We start from the raw sequence: 21100 nt of genomic DNA, 5'->3' as shown, positions 1-21100 counted from the left end.
TCCCTGTTTTCATGCCTGGCCAGTTTTGGACCGAGATTCTTTTGGAGCACCTTTGCTGGTCAGTGGAAGACGGGTTTGACCAGCCCTTCGATGGGGGACAGTAATGGACCGACCTCAGGACAGCAGGGTCACTGCCCATCTTTCGCCGCAGGCTCAAAACTCACCTCTTCAAGAAGTACTACCACGATCCGTCCTCTTTAAACACCTAATATTTTGCCACTCTTGATAATGTGATTATTATAAGTCGCTTTGGACAAAAGTGTCCACTAAATGACTGTAATGTCATTGTTTTGGACGCCTACAAACGAGGGACAGATCAGACACCTGCTTGTCTCCGCTGCGTCCCCTCGGGTCGGAACCGCGCCGGTAGACGGGCCGGCTGTGGTTCAGGAGGTAGAGCGGCTCGTCCAGTGATCGTAGGGTCGGCGGTTCAAATCCCGGCTCCTCCTGTCCACAAGTCGAAGTGTCCTTGGTCAAAGACACTGAACCCCCGAATTGCTCCCAACGAGTTAGCATGGCAGCTGCCGCCATTGGTGCGTGAATGGGTGAATGAGAGGCCTTCATTGTAAAGCGCTTTGGATAAAAGCGCTATATAAATGCAGACCATTTACCATAGACATTCCTCTGCTTAAGACGGCAGCTCTGCCCTTCCTCCAGCAGAAGGCACACGGACCGTAAGCTCGCTCAGGCCAACGCATCCTATAGCCCTGGAGGAGCTCCAGCCAGGGAGATTATCATGTCAGGAGTAATCTGACTCGTCTATAGAGCAGGAGGAGGGGGGGGGAGGAGGAGGAGGAGGGGCAACAGTTGGTGTCTGAGGCAGTGGAGCAGCCTACTCCAGTTAACTCCTCGACCTCTCTCATCTCCACAACCCTGTACCCCCCCCGTGCTCTGTCTACCCACGTACCCCTTCTCTCCCGTACCCCTCCCCCCGTAGCCCCTGGCTGCTCCCAGCTGAGCGGCGGACCACTCTGGCGGGGGGGTGTTGGATGATGCAGGCTGAAGGTAAGCTGGGACAGCGCAGGGCTGCTCACTCAGGAGCGTCACTGTGGTTCTCCTGGTTCTGATCCGCTCTCTGTGACCTGAGATTATGACTGTGTAGAATTTTGCTCTTGGACACGAGTTAACTGAAGTGGAGCTGTTCAGCGGATGTGCTGATGAGACTGCTTGAAAAGTATTTAAAACATTTTTTTTTGTGATTAAAGAAATGATAATACATTGAGTAACCGACCGTGACACACATGTGGGACTTTTTAAATCTCAAACACCTGTTGGACTCATAGATTGCTTCCAGGAGCAGTGGCGCTACAGACATGCCTCTCGCTGGGCTTGTTTAGGGGGATCCCTATGAAGAGAGGGGGTTTATGAAGTGACCTCCACGCCTTCTGGACATCACACCTTCTGGACATCACTCATCAACCACACCGCTGTTGCTCGTCCTCGGGACGGAGGTCAAACGATGTGCTCTAACTCGGCACGCGGAGCGAGATGCGTAGCCTACTTTGACCACTGCTGCATGATGGGAGGTTTTCAGAGCCGTGGCCAGGTTGAATAGCTGAGAGAGTGGACCAGGTGGACCCACGCACGCGCCCGACAGACTGCATCGACGCCACATGGAATACTGAAGCTTTCTGAGGAGAGATTTAACCGGCGCCCTCACGGTCGATGTAACGGTGGCGATGGACTCCCCCGGCCAGCACTTGCCGGTTGAGGTCAGCTGAAGACAACGCCACGAAGATAAGTCTGGATAAGCCGACCGAACGGTAAGGACGTGCTCTTTTTGTTAGTTTAGGCTAAGCCAGGGGGGGGTTTAGACGGAAGGCATGGTCGCTTCACCAAGTCCCAGCTAACACACTTAGAATTATGTGTCAACAATACTGCTTCTTTCAACCCACATGTCAGCAACTCATGTATTACTCTGAACCTGTGTGGTCGGACTGGGCTTCGTTAGGCCTCCCAGACACAGAACATTACAGTTGGCCAAGAAAAAAGACGGAGAAAAGTGATTGTGTATTAATGGATCAAACAGCATCTTGGTGCAAAGTCAACTCAATAAAAGCTGGCTAGCTAGTTATGCAGCAGGTGCTTGAGCGTAGTCAGCGAGCTCGCCCACTGTGTGATTATCTCTAGCAGCTTGGGAGATGTGTGTGGAGAGTAATCCCAGAGACATCTGAGCCTTTCAACTCCGCCAACCTGGGCTCTGAGCTGCCTTTGAACAGCTGCCTAAAGAGCGGTTGGAAACGCTGAAATGCACTAAGAGGTTCAATTTCTGCTCAAGACCAGTGAAGCTTGTCACAGTTACTCAAAATAACATCCTGTTGACCAGGGTAGGAATTCCATCATTTCAGGGGCAGGACCATTTGGCCTTCGGTGTCACTCAATTTGTTAGGGCACAAAGACCACAAGCCAGGCCACAAGGCCACTGAGGGAAATAAGAGGATTTGATGCCTACGAATAAATAAATTGACTTTAAAGTTTTTTATATTTTGGTCAGGCCGACTACTTGACAAGGAACTTAGGAAACTGAACTATCCATTTGTAACTGAATGGTCGACTGAATTTTTACCACCCAAAGGCTTAAATGTGGTAGCCTTCAATAACACTCTATGTCCAATAAGAAACATGAATGACATATAGCAAATAGCCTACTTTATTCACTTTTTTTGTATCATGATGCCTCCATAATGTTGTCATAACACTCTAAAACTCAAATACTATTACTCTTAAACTCAAACTACTGTAAAACTCCAGGGCCAAGCCTACTCAAGCTGAGGCACATCCTGCTGCCGATCGTCCCCGCGCGTGCAACCGCGCTCCCAACAAATTAGTCCGTGTTCAGGCTGTTCCAGGCGGCCGTCACAGCACAGTAGTCAACACCAACGTCAACAGAGCCCGTTCAACCATGCTGCGGTTTTACGGGTGGAGGTCACGCCCCCTTTTCATGCCAGCAGCGTCTCAATCGGGATAAACAGAGAGGCGTCACGCAGGAGACTGCAGCCAGGCACACGTGCTGGTTGAGAAGCGTGACGTTGATGGGGTGAAATGTCACGTTTATGGGGTGAAATGTCACGTTTATGGGGTGAAATGGTACGTTTATGGGGTGAAATGTCACGTTTATGGGGTGAAATGGTACGTTTATGGGGTGAAACGTCATGTTTATGGGGTGAAATGTCACATTGATGGGGTGAAATGGTACGGTTATGGGGTGAAACGTCATGTTTATGGGGTGAAATGTCACATTGATGGGGTGAAATGGTACGTTTATGGGGTGAAACGTCACGTTGATGGGGTGAAATGTCACGTTTATGGGGTGAAATGTCACGTTTATGGGGTGAAATGTCACATTGATGGGGTGAAATGGTACGTTGATGGGGTGAAATGTCACATTTATGGGGTGAAATGGTACGTTGATGGGGTGAAATGGTACGTTTATGGGGTGAAATGTCACGTTTATGGGGTGAAATGGTACGTTGATGGGGTGAAATGGTACATTTATGGGGTGAAATGTCACGTTTATGGGGTGAAATGGTACGTTGATGGGGTGAAATGGTACGTTTATGGGGTGAAATGTCACGTTGATGGGGTGAAATGTCACGTTTATGGGGTGAAATGTCACATTGATGGGGTGAAATGGTACGTTTATGGGGTGAAATGTCACGTTTATGGGTCGAAAATGTCACGTTTATGGGGTGAAATGTCACGTTTATGGGGTGAAATGGTACGTTTATGGGGTGAAACATCACGTTTATGGGGTGAAACGTCACGTTTATGGGGTGAAACGTCACGTTTATGGGGTGAAACGTCACATTTATGGGGTGAAACGTCACATTTATGGGGTGAAATGTCACGTTTATGGGGTGAAGCGGTATATTTATGCGGCTCGGGTCATCCGTTCTTTTTGAGGATGTGCATAAACTTTGTGTGATCTGCAGCCAGGTCTCAACCAGCTGCCTGTTCAGGGAGGTAATCAACACGTCTCACGTTCAGCCATGCGTCTACAATCGAACGTGGTTCCAGCGGTGGGTTGAATGAATCCCAAACCTTAAACCTAAGGTTTCTAATGTTAACACTTTCAAAAACACCTCAGAGGTTGCCTCCCCTCGGGCGTGGTCTTCCAGCGTAGCGAGGAGGAGAGAGAGACACCAGGAACCGAGGAAGGACTGATGAGGAGGGTCGTCCTGCCCCGGCGTTTCCTCTGTGCCACGCTCACCTGGGACGGCCGGAACACCCTGAGCCCTGGGCGTCGCTGCCAGGCTCAGCTCGTCTCAGATTAACCTCCCTTAATGCCTGCTGGGTGATACCTGGGCTCCCTCTACAGGTGATACCTACAGGTGATACCTGGGCTCCCTCTACAGGTGATACCTACAGGTGATACCTGGGGTCCCTCTACAGGTGATACCTGGGGTCCCTCTACAGGTGATACCTGGGGTCCCTCTACAGGTGATACCTGGGCTCCCTCTACAGGTGATACCTACATGTGATACCTGGGACTCCCTCTACAGGTGATACCTGGGGTCCCTCTACAGGTGATACCTGGGGTCTCTACAGGTGATACATGGGGTCTCTCTACAGGTGATACCTGGGGTCTCTCTACAGGTGATACCTGGGCTCTCTCTACAGGTGATACCTACAGGTGATACCTGGGCTCCCTCTACAGGTGATACCTGGGGTCTCTACAGGTGATACATGGGGTCTCTCTACAGGTGATACCTGGGGTCTCTCTACAGGTGATACCTGGGGTCTCTCTACAGGTGATACCTACAGGTGATACCTGGGCTCCCTCTACAGGTGATACCTGGGGTCCCTCTACAGGAGATACCTGGGGTCCCTCTACAGGTGATACCTGGGCTCCCTCTACAGGTGATACCTGGGGTCCCTCTACAGGAGATACCTGGGGTCCCTCTACAGGTGATACCTACAGGTGATACATGGGGTCTCTCTACAGGTGATACCTGGGCTCTCTCTACAGGAGATACCTGGGGTCTCTCTACAGGTGATACCTGGGCTCCCTCTACAGGTGATACCTGGGGTCCCTCTACAGGTGATACCTGGGGTCCCTCTACAGGTGATACCTGGGGTCCCTCTACAGGTGATACCTGGGGTCCCTCTACAGGTGATACCTGGGGCTCCCTCTACAGGTGATACCTGGGCTCCCTCTACAGGTGATACCTACAGGTGATACCTGGGGTCCCTCTACAGGTGATACCTACAGGTGATACCTGGGGTCCCTCTACAGGTGATACCTGGGGTCCCTCTACAGGTGATACCTGGGGTCCCTCTACAGGTGATACCTGGGCTCCCTCTACAGGTGATACCTACAGGTGATACCTGGGGTCCCTCTACAGGTGATACCTACAGGTGATACCTGGGGTCCTTCTACAGGTGATACCTACAGGTGATACCTGGGGTCTCTCTACAGGTGATACCTGGGCTCTCTCTACAGGTGATACCTGGGGTCTCTCTACAGGTGATACCTGGGCTCCCTCTACAGGTGATACCTGGGGTCCCTCTACAGGTCATACCTGGGGTCTCTACAGGTGCGTCTCCTCGCCGGTCACCTGCTGCTCGTCCAGCTCGGACAGAGGAAACCCGTTAACAACAGGGTTAACAAAACTAGACGTTGTTGCGTAATACCGCCAGACATAAAGCCGTAGCTGTGGGGGTGCGTTGTGGAAGACTTCGGCTTCGGCTTCTTCTCGAAGGCAATGAAGCGACACGTCTGGGTCCAATTATCCCTCAGCAGTTGAAGGGCCGACCGCCGGCTCGCCTGCGGTGCGGCCAGTAGACAGCCCGACCGCCAGGGCCGAGGCCGGGGAGAGAAGTGTCGGTGTTCTGGGTGTTCTGGATCCCTGCCACCCCGCCGACTCCCGAGGCTATCGTTGGAGCCTGGCGCTACTCGCCTACCTGTCAGCCCGCCAAGGGGCCCTCGCCGCAGAAGCAGCGCAGGCCGAGCACGCCCACACCCGACCCGGGACGCAGACATGCCAAGGCTCTGGGAATCCTGCGTTTACTTTCGATTCCCAAGTGCCGTTATCAACGGTCAGACCGAAAACGCCTCTGGACGCAATTGGATAGACCTATAACCAATCAGAGCAAGGAAGCATGAGTCAGTCATCGTATCGTCCTATCAAGTGGGTACAGTCGGTTGTGATTGGCCCGACCAATATCAGGGTCGGCTGGGACTGTGTTTGATTGGTTGGATGACCAGACTGGTCTACGGGGGGAAACTGAATGTGAGCTCATGTGACCAGGCTGGCCAAGCCAGGCTAGCGCAGGCCCAGGGTTGAGGGGCGGTGGGTTCAGAGCCGGTCAGCGTGACCTCCTCTCCCTCGTGGTGGTCCTAACCCCAGCACAAGGTTGTCAGATTAACACACACACACACACACAACACACACACGCATGGCCAGGCCGCGCATCTCAACCTGCCGATCCCAGGTGTTAAACCACGTGACGGCAGATAAAAGCGGCAGGCATTAGCGCTAATCCAGGACTGATCTTTTGGAGCAGCTCCTCTGTGCACCTCCTGCTGGTCTGACGTTCTCTTAAAGGCGCACTGAAATGAAAAAAGCATTCTGTCCCATTTTGGTTCACATAATTGGTCATAGTGTTCACCTATTCAACGATGTATGCCAAAAAAATGACAAAATTCTACTTTTGTTGTAATCTTATATGAAAGTATATAATTTCTTACTTCCTGGAAAACGGTAGGTCACGTGCAATGACGACAACAGGTACCTTAGATTTTAGGCCAATAATCTCACGACATCCACCCGTCAATCAACGCTATCCTTCTATCGAATCTGTCTAAAGTTCTTAAAACCCGTCCACTTGTCAATGTTCCAATCAAGTTCCTCCAAACGCATGTCCCACCCTCATAGCTTGTTTGCGTCAGAAATACGTCAAACTACGGAAGTTAGATGATCTCAAACGTCCGTTTCAGTGCGACTTTAAGGCAGAGAAGAGAAGCCCCGCCCCCCCCCCACCCCACTCACTCCAACCAGGAAGTAGAATCAGTAGGTGTCCTACATTGTGTTTGATACAGTGATACGCTATTACATACTGATACACTTTGAGTGTATGTATGGGTGTGTGTGTGTGTGTGTGTGTGTGGGTGTGTGTGTGGGTGTGTGTGTGGACCGGAGTTGGGCCCCTGTTGGGTCGGTAGTTCTGGTTCTCAAGATTCAAGATATCTTTATTTGTCAGGTGTAATGTCCCTGTCCAGTCACAGTGAAATGTTGCTGCCAGCTCCCAAGATTATCCTCAATACAGATCAACTCCAATACTCAATTTACAAATTACAAATTTACAAGTTACACATTTACACAATAAGTACCATTTCTATACAGTATAAAGATAAGATAAATACCGTTCTGGATGGATTATGTACATATATATGGATATAAATAAATAAAAATTGTGTGTGTTATGTACATGCTATAGCTATTCAGTAATAAATAATCCCGGGGGGGTTGAGGTATAATGACGTATATTTACATGTGGTTGTGTTATACACTAGATACTCTCCTCAGGAACCACCCTCAGATTGCGTAACAGGCCGGGATTATCAGACGTTATGTGATGCCGGAAACCCCCGCCCCGCCCCCCTTCCCCCCAAGCCTGTAACTCCCCCTCTGAACTGAGCGTTTCCCCAGGGAGAGAGAGGACCAGACGATAGTCTACCTCAGACCTACAGTATGCCAGTCTACCTCATACCAATGTCAGTCTACCTCATACCAATGTCAGTCTACCTCATACCAATGTCAGTCTACCTCATACCAATGCCAGTCTACCTCATACCAATGTCAGTCTACCTCATACCAATGTCAGTCTACCTCATAACAATGTCAGTCTACCTCATACCAATGTCAGTCTACCTCATAACAATGCCAGTCTACCTCATAACAATGTCAGCCTACCTCATACCAACGTCAGTCTACCTCATACCAATGTCAGTCTACCTCATTCCAACGTCAGTCTACCTCATACCAATGTCAGTCTACCTCATACCAATGTCAGTCTACCTCATACCAATGTCAGTCTACCTCATACCAATGTCAGTCTACCTCATACCAATGCCAGTCTACCTCATACCAATGTCAGTCTACCTCATACCAATGTCAGTCTACCTCATAACAATGTCAGTCTAACTCATACCAACGTCAGTCTACCTCATACCAATGTCAGTCTACCTCATACCAATGTCAGTCTACCTCATACCAATGTCAGTCTACCTCATAACAATGCCAGTCTACCTCATAACAATGTCAGCCTACCTCATACCAACGTCAGCCTACCTCATACCAATGTCAGTCTACCTCATACCAATGTCAGTCTACCTCATTCCAATGTCAGTCTACCTCATACCAACGTCAGTCTACCTCATACCAATGTCAGTCTACCTCATAGGATCTGGATGAAACCGTTGAGTTATTTTGGGGGAAAGAAACATCCAATTTTATATACTTTTATATTTCGCTACTCTTGCACAAGTTTATGCTCTTAGTCACTCGGAGGGAGATGCACTTGTGAGTTCTGGCGAGTAGCTGCTAAATGACTAAATGTAATGTAATGGAAGTACTACAGTCAACTGTAATCAACCACAAAACTGCTCGACTGCATCATACTGGAGTGTGTGTGTGTGTGTGTGTGTGTGTGTGTGTGTGTGTGTGTGTGTGTGTGTGTGTGTGTGGGGGGGGGGGCTCAAGTGTCATCATGGATAATAGACATACATACAAACTACAACAAGTGATCCGTTGACCGAGAACATCTGCTGTTCCTCTCACAAAGGACTTCTTCATCCATGATGACGTTGACAGACCAGGCTCGTCTTCTCGGTGCCGACCCAAGTCTCGTCCGGTCACAAAACTGTCACCGCAGCTCTGGTCTTCATCCTCCAGCCCACGGCCTCCTCGGTCTCCGACATGTCCGGTGACACAGACACCCCCGGGCCGTATGAGGAGGAGCAGCAGACGTACGCTGCGCTCAAATCTCAGCCGGCTTAGCAGAATGACGGCAGATGACCCACTTATAGTCTAACAATGTAAATTTTGTTCCGTCACACATATTGTGCAGTACATACATGCGCGGAGGTCTTTGAACTTTGAACTGAACAAGAGCCTAGTCTGAGAATGGGGGAGCCATCTTTAAAGGATTCGCAGGGTGTGGTGGGACACCCTTTCTGGGTTTTATACGCTGTCTGCACATGCTCTCCTCATAGCGCGTCCCAGATAGTTTGGGTGACCTTTTAAGTGGGAAATTTAGGGCTTAATTTAGGGCTTAGAAAAAATGTTTTGAAATAAATTAAAATGACTAAATAATAAAATAAAATGATGCACGTTGCCTAAAGTCTACGGGCATCACATTCAACCACCAGGTTAACCTTTAACCCCCAAAGAACTTTGTTAAATATAATAAACCAGATCTGTTCTCTCCATCACAGAAGAGCATGACTATGTTCTGGTGTTCTGGTGTTCTGGTGCTTGGGTCCAAATGACTCATTCATACAACTGTAAGATAGATCTACAGTGGAGGGAGCTTCTTAAGGTGTTGCACCGTATGCTTAGAAAATCCTTCATTTCATGAACGTCATTGCATTTCACTGGCTGTAACTGGGGCTATGAATTGAATGGGGGCTGTAATCCTATAGATAGAGTTAAACTAACATTATGTTCTTAACTAACTAAACTAAAGGGTCTGGCCCTCATCACCAGGTGGCCCTACTGTCGCCTTATCAATGAATGTGGACAATAATAACTAGAGGGTGGGGGAACGATGTAACAACAACTTTAATATAAACAAAATAACAACAACATATCAAATCAAACTTTATTTGTATAGCGCATTTCATACACAGAGGCAACACAATGCGCTTTCCAGCATAAATCCTATGCTAGTGCTCTAATGCTAACTGTGTCCTATCTAAATCTAACTAATCCCTATTCTAAATCCTAATCTACGCTCCCAGTTATCGCTGGAGCTCTTTGTTGGGGGGAAAGGGTGATGACCGGGGTGATGACCAGGGTGATGACCTAGGTCAGGGGTGTCAAACTCAAATACACAGTGGGCCAAAATTTAAAACTCGAACAAAGTCGCGGGCCAACATTGAACAAATTAAAATTTTAATATGGACCCAAATAAGTTTTGCTTTAACATTGAATATGCACTTATCACTTTCGCTTTTGGTGCGCATCAATGGTGTGCACTAACATATGTGAATACGCCCTCAGACACAAGTGTTGGTGCTCCATCTTCTCAGTAGAGAAGCTTGTAAAACCCTGACTGTCCTACAGCCAGGCAGACAGACAGACAGACAGGCAGACAGACAGACAGACAGCGGGCAGACAGACAGACAGACAGACAGACAGACAGGCAGACAGACAGACAGACAGCGGGCAGACAGACAGACAGACAGGCAGGCAGACAGGCCGGCAAGAAGGCAGACAGGATTGAATGAACAGGAACAGAGCAAACACAGCGGCCGGCTAGGTCAACACAGGTGTCTCTATCACAGTGAGACGTTACATAACGTAAAGCTTCTGTTTTCTGCCTTTCTTTTCGCCATTTTTAAGAAGGGGTAACACGGTTACAGTTGTAGTATGAGATTGCTATGACTACTGTCACAGAAGAGAGGGCGTTTCTGGGTCCTGTCTTGATTGACGAGCCAAACAAGACAGGACCCCAACAATGGCGTTCTGGGGTCCTTCTCTTAAGCAGAAGACCTCTGGACGGTAGTGACCTGTAGCTTGTCCCCTCTGGACAGTAGTGACCTGTAGCTTGTCTGTGGACGGTAGTGACCTGTAGCTTGTCTCTGGACGGTAGTGACCTGTAGCTTGTCCCCTCTGGACAGTAGTGACCTGTAGCTTGTCCCCTATGGACAGTAGTGACCTGTAGCTTGTCTCTGGACGGTAGTGACCTGTAGCTTGTCTCCTCTGGACGGTAGTGACCTGCAGTTTGTCCCCTCTGGACGGTAGTGACCTGTAGCTTGTCCCCTCTTGACGGTAGTGACCTGTAGCTTGTCTCTGGACGGTAGTGACCTGTAGCTTGTCTCTGGACAGTAGTGACCTGTAGCTTGTCTCCTCTGGACGGTAGAGACCTGTAGCTTGTCTCCTCTGGACAGTAGTGACCTGTAGCTTGTCCCCTCTGGACGGTAGTGACCTGTAGCTTGTCCTCTCTGGACGGTAGCGTCTTGGTGCCGGAGGACTGGAGCACCTGTTAGCTGAATACAAGTCTGTTCATGGTGGTTCCTAAGAAAGCAGTGCTGCCCCCCCCCCCCCCCACCCCCCCCCCCCCCCCAAACTGTTTATTTCAGTCTGTTACTGTGACGGATGGATGTCTGTCCTGATTGGCTGGTCATGAAGGTCAGACCTACCTTTGTGAGGACCGCTTATCTCATTCCCTGGCTTAAGGAACTGGACTGCAGATGGAACGATTTATGATGATCATAACCCTATAATCTTCCAACATTTCTCCCTAAAACTTTGTCAGACGATGCCACTGATTGAGCCATCGATTCTGCTGCAGCCCGCGGGTCTTTCGTGTGATATGATGTAACTAGAACTCTAGTGCTGTGTTTTAAATATATGTGGCGTATAAATAGCATAATAAAACGATTATATCCCCATTTGTTACAGCTATCATTTCATCGGCGGAATCTGTTAAAAATTAGAAAGTGGTTATCATGTTCAGAGCACAAACAAACTGAGAGAGCTGAGAGACAAGTTGGTCCTGGTCCAAAACACACAATCCCAGTGTTTCCATCTGAACTGACTCATCATCTGACTGGAGGGAGAATCATTTGGCGACATCAAAGCTGAAGTATGTAACTTAGTTAGCCATGAGGGAAAATTCCATCTGCCAGCAGTAATTCTGTCTGCCTCAGTCTCACGGCCGGTGGGTGTGGCCTCCCATGAGGACAGAGGAATCGGTGGGTGTGGCCTCCGGTAAGGACAGAGGAATCGGTGGGTGTGGCCTCCGGTAAGGACAGAGGAATCGGTGGGTGTGGCCTCCCATGAGGACAGAGGAATGTTGCTGTCGCTGATTGGATCTCATTCGCACACGCTTTGAACCAGGTGTAGCCACACCTCCAAGGTTATTAGTATTAGTATTATTTTATGATATGGTGCTAGTAATAATAATAATAACAATAATAATAATAATAAATATTATTATTGGTGGTATTGGTGGTTATTATTATTATTATTATTATTATCTACTACTACTACTACTACTACTACTGTACTAATAATAATAATAATAATAATAATAGCCAAAAAGAAGTGTAGTCTACACTAAGAAATGTTTAAAATCTTACATACTGCAGATTTAAATTGAATTTTCAAGGACCCACTTCAGTCATGAGGCAAAATCCCGAGGCAAGATTTACACACTTTTGATGTATTTTGATTCATGGCAACATCTGACCTCAGAATGAGAACTATTTCTCGGCACGGCAGCCAGTATCAGCCCACTAGCTGTTTGATCTATCGCTCTGGATCGGAATCCCGTTTGATCGGTTCACATAAGGACCCATCTAGCTCAGGGCATGGATTTGAACTGTCTTCACCTCTGATCATTTCTTGATGTAACCGAGTGAGCGTTCATCACCCCTCATGCATATCATGCTTCATCACAGCGCTTTATCTAGTCTGGCAAAGCATTCTGGGACGCTGGTCTGGATTGAGTTTGAGCCCTGGCTGCTCCACCGTATCCTGACCTGGGGGGGAGGGAACGGGATGTGGGAGGGGGGGGGGACGTGCTGCTTGGTCATGATAAAACAAACTAAATGAACAAATGAGCTTGTAAAACATCCCAAAAGGCTCTTTTGAGAGCAAAGAGACATGTGGTGTTACTCTTTTAAACTCATAGCAGCAACCACTATGCTGCAGTGTGGGGGGGGGGGGGGGTTGGTGAGGGGGTGAGTTGGTGGGGTGAGGGGGGCATGCCTACCTACCTACACGCATCTAAAAGTGCCTGCTGTCTTAACACATCAAACACAGGCGTGTCTCACAGATTCCTCTCGGGGGGATTTCTCCCTCCTCTCTTTCCGAGCGTTTGTCTTACAGCTCTCTTCACATTCTCACGTGTCAACAAGTAACCTGGGTTTTCACATCACAACCCTGCCGCTGCTCCGCTTCACAGAGGAAAGCAGCCCGGCGGTTGTTTAGAGCAGTAAGCCGCCCGCTGCCAGCTACCCTGAAGCCCTCATAGAGAAACGGCTGAGTTGGGAGGTACAGTAAATGTACAGTAAGTGAGGTCACAGAGGTGGACGGATTTGAAGGACAGATTTGAAGGACGACAATTATGTCCTTGTTCAGTCTACAGCAGGGAGAGGACGAGCCAAATTCCTTTCAGTGGATCACCTTTATCACATCACACTACAATAGCCCCAACGCTAACACCCCCTCGCCCCAACGCTAACACCCCCTCGCCCCAACGCTAACGACCCCTCGCCAAAATCAGTCATAATTACCACAGGTATGACGGACAAATTGTCTTATTACTGGAACTTCAGTAAATGGTTTACATTAGTACAGGTGTCGAGACGTGCTGATGTGTCTAACCATCTTTCTCTCTCTCCCTCCCTCCCTGTCTCTCTCTTTCTCTCTCTCCCTCTCTCTCTCTCTCCCTGGCAGAGTTTCAATGCTCCTTCGAGTTCTAAGATGAAGTTATGGAAAGGTGTGACTTTTGCCTTCATGCTCTTTGGCGCCGCCATGTCCATCTTCCTCACTAGAAACATGCCGACCGCCAGACGGCCTCAGCCCAGGACGGAAGAGTCATCATCATCATCATCATCATCATTAAAATCACCACCGCCGTTGATGCCGACGCCGTCACCTTCATCGTGGTCTCCATCGTCGTTTTCATCATGGTCGTCGTTCTCCTCTGAGCTGGGTGGTCCTCACAGAGCTGCCAGAGAGACCGAGAGCGTCAGGTCTCTCCTCTCAGAATGTAAGACGGGCCGGTGTTGACCGGGCATGGGTCCAGCCTCTCTGGACGAGGTGGTGTGTGAGGAGTGACGGCAGGATGACTCCCTCCCTCTCGACACCCACAGGCCTGTTTACAGAACACCTGCTTTTTTTATGATGTTATACAATCACTCCTCAGTCACTTAACACCTCATTGTTCACCATCTGGCCCCGTGGGGGAAATACATTTACAAGGAGCTGGTGTTGCTGAAAGTGACCTAGAGAATGCGCGCTAACGTTGGAATCAGTCATAATGTCTCCTTTTGGATGAAAGAAGGCTTAGAAGTAGCAAGCAACCGCTCGAATAAAATGGTTGATGGTCCGGCTTCCCTATTCGCTTGTCATTGGCTGAGTTTTCCCTGACAGTTATTTTAACCAGGAAAAAAACTCTGCTCATTTATCTGAAGGCTGACTTGACCATCAGGCGTACAATTCTTCTCTTCTACTCAAGTTGAATTCACAATTCAGAATCAGAATTCGTTTTATTGTCATGCAGTTTTTCAACATACTAGGAATTTGCTTTGGGTCGTGGTGCAGAACATGGAGACAACATTGGACAGGGTGCAGGATGAGACAGGACAGAGCAAAGACAGGACAGTGCAAAAACAGGACAGTGCAAAGACAGGACAGTGCAAAGACAGGACAGTGCAAAGACAGGACAGTGCAAAGACAGGACAGGGCAAAGACAGGACAGTGCAAAGACAGGACAGTGCAAAGACAGGACAGTGCAAAGACAGGACAGGGCAAAGACAGGACAGTGCAAAGACAGGACAGTGCAAAGACAGGACAGAGCAAAGACAGGACAGGACAAAGCCAGGACAGTGTAAAGACAGGACAGGGCAAAGACAGGACAGTGCAAAGACAGGACAGTGCAAAAACAGGACAGTGTAAAGACAGGACAGGGCAAAGACAGGACAGTGCAAAGACAGGACAGGGCAAAGACAGGACAGTGCAAAGACAGGACAGGGCAAAGACAGGACAGTGTAAAGACAGGACAGAGCAAAGACAGGACAGAGTAAAGACAGGACAGGACAAAGACAGGACAGAGTAAAGAGCGAGTACAAAATTCTGGTGCAAAAAAGGATCAGCGAAGAACAATATCCCAAAAGTAGTGCAGTCAGTGTGTATACCATGAGAGTGCAGAGTGTAGTGTGTATACGAGTGTGTATGCGAGTGTGTATGCGAGTGTGTGTCTGTGTGTGTGTGTGTGTGTGTGTGTGGTGTGTGTGGCATGATGTGTGTACAATTCAGGCAAGATAACACTTTAGATGTAAACATGACTGACAGTTGTGTCCCCCTCTGCCCCGTCCTCCTCCCCCTCCTCCCCCCCGATCCCCCACCCCCCTCCTCCTCCCCCTCCTCCACCCCCCCCCGCCCCCTCCTCCCCTCCACGCCCTCAGACTCCAGGCTGCTGCAGAGCTTCACGGACAGCGAGCTACAGCGGGTCATCGGGACCCTGGTGGACAGGAGGACCCAGAGGGACAGCAAGGAGGACAGGAGGGCCCAGAGGGACAGCCTGGTGGACAGGAGGGCCCAGAGGGACAGCCTGGAGGACAGGAGGGCCCAGAGGGACAGCCTGGAGGAGAGGAGGGCCCAGAGGGACAGCCTGGAGGAGAGGAGGGCCCAGAGGGACAGCCTGGAGGAGAGGAGGGCCCAGAGGGACAGCCTGGAGGACAGGAGAGCCCAGAGGGACAGCCTGGAGGAGAGGAGAGCCCAGAGGGACAGCCTGGAGGACAGGAGGGCCCAGAGGGACAGCCTGGAGGAGAGGAGGGCCCAGAGGGACAGCAAGGAGGACAGGAGGGCCCAGAGGGACAGCCTGGTGGACAGGAGGGCCCAGAGGGACAGCCTGGAGGACAGGAGGGCCCAGAGGGACAGCCTGGAGGAGAGCCGGGAGGAGGTGCAGGAGGAGAGCCAGACCAGGCGGACCAGGAGGGCCAGGAGGAGGCTGCAGCCCTGCTCCCTGCACGAGCTGGAGGTGACGGTGAGCCAGCTGGGCCTGGGCTACGACAGCGACGAGACGCTGCTGTTCCGCTACTGCAGCGGGCGCTGCACCGCACGCCGCCGCAACTATGACATCACCCTGGAGCACGTCAGGAGGGCGGGGCTCGTCAAGAAGGGCAGGAAAGACCAGGACGCCGTGCACACTCCCTGCTGCCGGCCAATCACGTACGAGGAGGATATTTCCTTCCTGGATAATAATAGTAGATACCACACCATCCAGGAAGTGTCGGCGCAGGAGTGCGGCTGCGTATGACCTCTGACCTCGGGCGGGGTGCGGTGGCTCGGTGTGACCTCTGACCTCAGGCGGGGTGCGGTGGCTGCCTGTGACCTCCTGGTCCAACGTGTGGGAGTGTGGTGGCGCCAGAGGTCTGGAGACCTCCTCTAGCGTCGGTGGAGAGCGTGAGGGGGGACGCCATGGAACGCGTTCAGGCCAACGGCTTCACCTCTAGGGAGGTGGTCGTGGTAGACTTGGCGTCATCAAAATGGCCACATGGAACAATTTCCGACCACCAAGCGCCAGGACACTTAAACTGTGCTGTTTATGTATCACGATACTACAAGAAACACTTTTCTATTCAACAAAATGAAATGTGGTAAGACTTGACAGTGAATTTCTCCTTAGCTATTCAGAAACACTGTGATTATTGGAACAATATCATTGTCGAGCAGCATGTTATTTTTGTATTTGCTTTGTATTTATATAAATTTATATTGAGTTGAATGGTTATCAATTTGTAAAATGACAAAGAATCGAATCCTCTGCACTAGTTATAAATGTGTTACTACATATCTACATATCATAAGAACCACAGGAACTAAGATTTTAAAAATGATTAGTTTCCAGACTCGAGTTGATGCCCATCTTTGTATAGTATTTTAGCAACGCAGAAACTATCCCTCACAAGAGAAAACCCAACAAACAAGTCCCTTCATTCCTGACCGCGGCTAAAAATTACCACATTTCACAAATATCTAAACATTTCTCCTTATCCATCCTGAAATCAGCTATTCTTAGGGGCATGCATCAAAGTACAGACCAGCAAAAACACAGATTCACATCTTTCAATTTCCATGGGAAGCTTGTATCAACCGAGACCTTGTTAAAAAAGACTTTACCCATAATCCTGAGATTAATCTTCCTCCAAGTGTTGCCAAAACTAGAGTTCCTTTTTAAGTTGGGGCCTCAGCTTGAACTTTAAACTTCTATGGTTGCTTCTTCAACACTAATGAACATCTGGTACCCTCAAACTTCTATGGCTGTTTCCTCAACACTAATATTAACACCTGGTACCCTCAACACTAATATGAACATCTGGTACCCTCAACACTCATATTAACACCTGGTACCCTCAACACTAATATGAACATCTGGTTCCTCAAAACTAATATGAACATCTGGTTCCTCAACACTAATATGAACATCTGGTTCCTCAACACTAATATGAACATCTGGTTCCTCAACACTAATATGAACATCTGGTAACCTCAACACTAATATGAACACCTGGTACCCTCAACACTAATATGAACATCTGGTTCCTCAACACTAATATGAACATCTGGTTCCTCAACACTAATATGAACATCTGGTAACCTCAACACTAATATGAACATCTGGTTCCTCAACACTAATATGAACATCTGGTAACCTCAACACTAATATGAACATCTGGTTCCTCAACACTAATATGAACATCTGGTACCCTCAACACTAATATGAACACCTGGTACCCTCAACACTAATATGAACATCTGGTGACCTCAACACTAATATGAACATCTGGTGACCTCAACACTAATATGAACATCTGGTGACCTCAACACTAATATGAACATCTGGTGACCTCAAAAGTCTGCGATTGTTTCCTCAACACTAATATGGGGATGTGTCAGAGCTCCCAAATGTTCAGTCTTGGTGAATGTAAAGAGGGATGAAAGTTAAAGGTGCTGATTGAATAACAATAATTAATGTATTGTGCTTAATCATCTAAGATCTAATCCCCATCCTTTATCACGCGGGACTGTGGGATATCAGAATTCTTTGAACTATAGAATATATTTCTGTTACTACATTTAATTTATCATGTTGAGTTCAACCTCAAACTATTGCATCCGTTCAGTATGTTACTGTTGGTGTAAATTATAAGACGTACTTTTGTTGTTGTGCTGTCAGGTGGGCGGGGGCGTCGAGGAGAGAGGATGCCGTGCATCTCATTGTGGAATATGTCGTATGTATTTATTGGAAAGTAAATTAAGGTGTATGGATATTTATTTAGATGGAAATGCAGGATAAGATAACTATCCATTGAGCAATTGTGCCAAAAGGGTTTTAACCTGACATGCTATATTGAATGACTATTGAATAAATATTAACCGTTTAAAAGGGGTTTGTTGTCACCATACACATCTCTTTCTGCACAATATGTTTAATTCATTTAGAACACCTTGATTGGAGCTGTCTGAGAAACACAAAGGAACACATGATGAAGTCACCTGAGATCATGGGTAGGGCATCAGCTTTCTTTACGACCATAAAGGTGTAGTACTGTCGCTTTCCATACGAGGCACACTAACGAGATTTTTTGGAGAAGACGAACAAACTATAGTTAGTAAGTAACTACCCTATAGTAAGAACACCTATGTTAAATGTATTTTTCCCTTGCGGTTGTAGCCTACCGTCCGTTTGGTTGTATAGGCCTATTCCATAGGTTTCACATGATGTTTGAGGCTGTAATATTATGAATTATGAAAGTGCGCTGTGTCTGTGTGTACATGTTTCCTGGCAACTGACTCCTCAGTCTTGATTGTTCTTTAGCTCATCGCGGAATCAGTGCGTCGAGACACTAGATAGACTTACAGGTAAAGTATTTTAATTTTACTTCAAGCTTAAGCGATATGAAACGGTTTGCAATTTCCTTGTGGTCTGAACTCATTATTACCCAATTCACTTAGAATTGCCATTTGGTTATCTTACTGTAATATGCTTGGAAACTGGTCAAAATGGAAATGACTTGCGTTTTACTCATTAATTGTCAATTAATTTCACGTGCGTGAAACTTCAGAGACATCAAATGGCGTCACGCAGCACCAGTCAGCGGACCACCGACCCCCGGACCACCGACCCCCGGGACACAGACCCCCGGGACACAGACCCCCGGGACACCGACCCCCGGAACACAGACCCCCGGGACACAGACCCCCGGGACACAGACCCTCTCACGGCCCTGAGACAGCAGTGTCTGGCCAGGGGGTCTGCTGGGATCAAAGGACTGGCAAGGCGAGTAGAACACCTCAACTTATTCCCATGAAATTATCCCTTATTTAGGCCTATCTATCTATCTATCTATCTATCTATCTATCTATCTATCTATCTATCTATCTATCTATCTATCTATCCCTCCCTTATTTAGGTGTATCTATATATATATCATCCCTTATTTAGGCGTATCTATCTATCTATCTATCTATCTATCTATCTATCTATCTATCTATCTATCTATCTATCTATCTATCTATCTATCTATCTATCATCTATCTATCTATCTATCTATCTATCTATCTATCTATCTATCTATCTATCTATCTATCTATCTATCTCTATTCATCCATTGTCTAGGCCTACAGTGCTCGTTTGTATAAAGCCCTAGGCTACGGTAAACCCGGTCCTCTCTCCCACTCGAAGGACGTTCCGCATCATGGATGACGATGGCAGCCGGTCACTCGACCTGGCGGAGTTCCTCCGAGGACTGGACACCTACGGGGTCACCCTGAGTAGAGAGGACGCCCAGCAGATCTTCGGACTGATGGATAAAGATGGTAGCGGCACCGTTGACTTCAATGAGTTTCTGGAGAATTTGAGGGTAGGTACTGTAGATTCAACGTCCTAACCAGAATGTATGCATTGTAAGTAGGCTAATAGTGATTTCCCCATATGAATCAATCAAAGCTTTATTTGTAAAGCTCATTTCATACACAGAGGCAACACAATGCGCTTTACAGAGAACAAGGGAGGTGGGCATACGACCCACCCCTACATATTCCAGAGGGAAGCAAAAAAAAAAAACAGTTTCCAAGACCAGAAAAGTGAGCTGTAAAAATTCTTCCCTGACCCCTCTCAACGAAACGATCGAGCAAGCTCGTGAAATATGTTTGTGTAACGGCCCATACTGTAAGTGAACAGGCTAAAATACACAGAAGTGTGTAAACGAGCAGTCTGATAACCGCCCAAGCGTTTTCTCTGTGAACGTGGTCGTCTCCACCAGCCTCCAATGTCGAGCTCCAGGAAGCAGGTGATCTCGGAGGCCTTCAGGAAGCTGGACAGGACTGCTGATGGGGTGGTCACGGTGGAGGACCTGAGAGGGGTGTACAACGCTACCCAGCACCCCAAATACAAGAGCGGCCAGTGGACCGAGGAGCAGGTGTTCCTCTCCTTCCTGGACGGCTTCGACTCCCCCAACGACAAAGACGGCAAGGTACATGAACATGTGTCATACCTTGCTGCTCAAGGGCACAACGGTAGCTAATGATTGTCAAGTGGTCTGGCTCGGTCTTGAACCAGCAACCTTTCAATCAGTACTCAGATGCACGAAACACTAGGCTACCTACCGGCCAACGTTTAACATGAAATCTTGTGTCCTGGATGAGTTTCTCTAGCTTCTGTAGGGTTCAAGTGCTTCATGACACTGTCCTCTCCACAGGTGACGGAGGAGGAGTTTATAAACTACTACAGCGGAGTGAGCGCCTCCATTGATGACGACGTCTACTTTGTAACTATGATGAGGAACGCCTGGAAGTTGGGTTAGAGGGCATTTGAAATCGCCTCCCCACGCCTCTGATCACTTATCAATCAATCAATCAAAGCTTTATTTGTATAGCGCATTTCATACACAGAGGCAACACAATGTGCTTTATAGAGAACGAGGGAGGTGGGCATAGGTCCCACCCCTACATATTCCAGATATATATAGCAATAAATTACATTTTCAAAGCAAAAAGGGCTAAAAACATCATAGGAGAGACATGGCAAACACTGGTGTATGTCTGTGTGTGCGTGAGTGTAAATGTGCCTGATCACTTATCAATTAGTACAACTATTTACTACAATTTACAAGAAAATACCTTATTAAAAACGTTTG

General features: G+C 48.2%; 2 protein-coding genes across 2 annotated transcripts; both read left to right on the top strand.

Moving 5' to 3' along the window:
• Positions 1 to 13658: 13658 nt before the first annotated feature.
• LOC311316316 (uncharacterized protein) lies at positions 13659 to 16218 on the top strand (the record flags this gene model as incomplete). Its single annotated transcript, XM_084447158.1, has 3 exons — positions 13659 to 13947; positions 15365 to 15483; positions 15868 to 16218. 3 exons carry the CDS (start codon positions 13659 to 13661, stop codon positions 16216 to 16218), a joined length of 759 nt encoding a protein of 252 aa, XP_084303284.1.
• Positions 16219 to 19036: 2818 nt separating this feature from the next.
• On the top strand, positions 19037 to 21077 carry LOC311316314 (calcyphosin-like protein; the record flags this gene model as incomplete). The annotated part of the gene is made up of 5 exons (XM_084447156.1): positions 19037 to 19055; positions 19116 to 19242; positions 19648 to 19825; positions 20228 to 20437; positions 20663 to 21077. 5 exons carry the CDS (start codon positions 19037 to 19039, stop codon positions 20765 to 20767), a joined length of 639 nt encoding a protein of 212 aa, XP_084303282.1. The 3' UTR covers positions 20768 to 21077.
• Positions 21078 to 21100: the final 23 nt, after the last annotated feature.

The sequence above is a fragment of the Borostomias antarcticus genome, assembly GCF_949987555.1.
Source record: "Borostomias antarcticus genome assembly, chromosome: 12".
In the NCBI taxonomy this organism is placed as follows: Eukaryota; Metazoa; Chordata; class Actinopteri; order Stomiiformes; family Stomiidae; genus Borostomias; species Borostomias antarcticus.
This window is presented reverse-complemented; position numbering and strand designations above follow the sequence as displayed.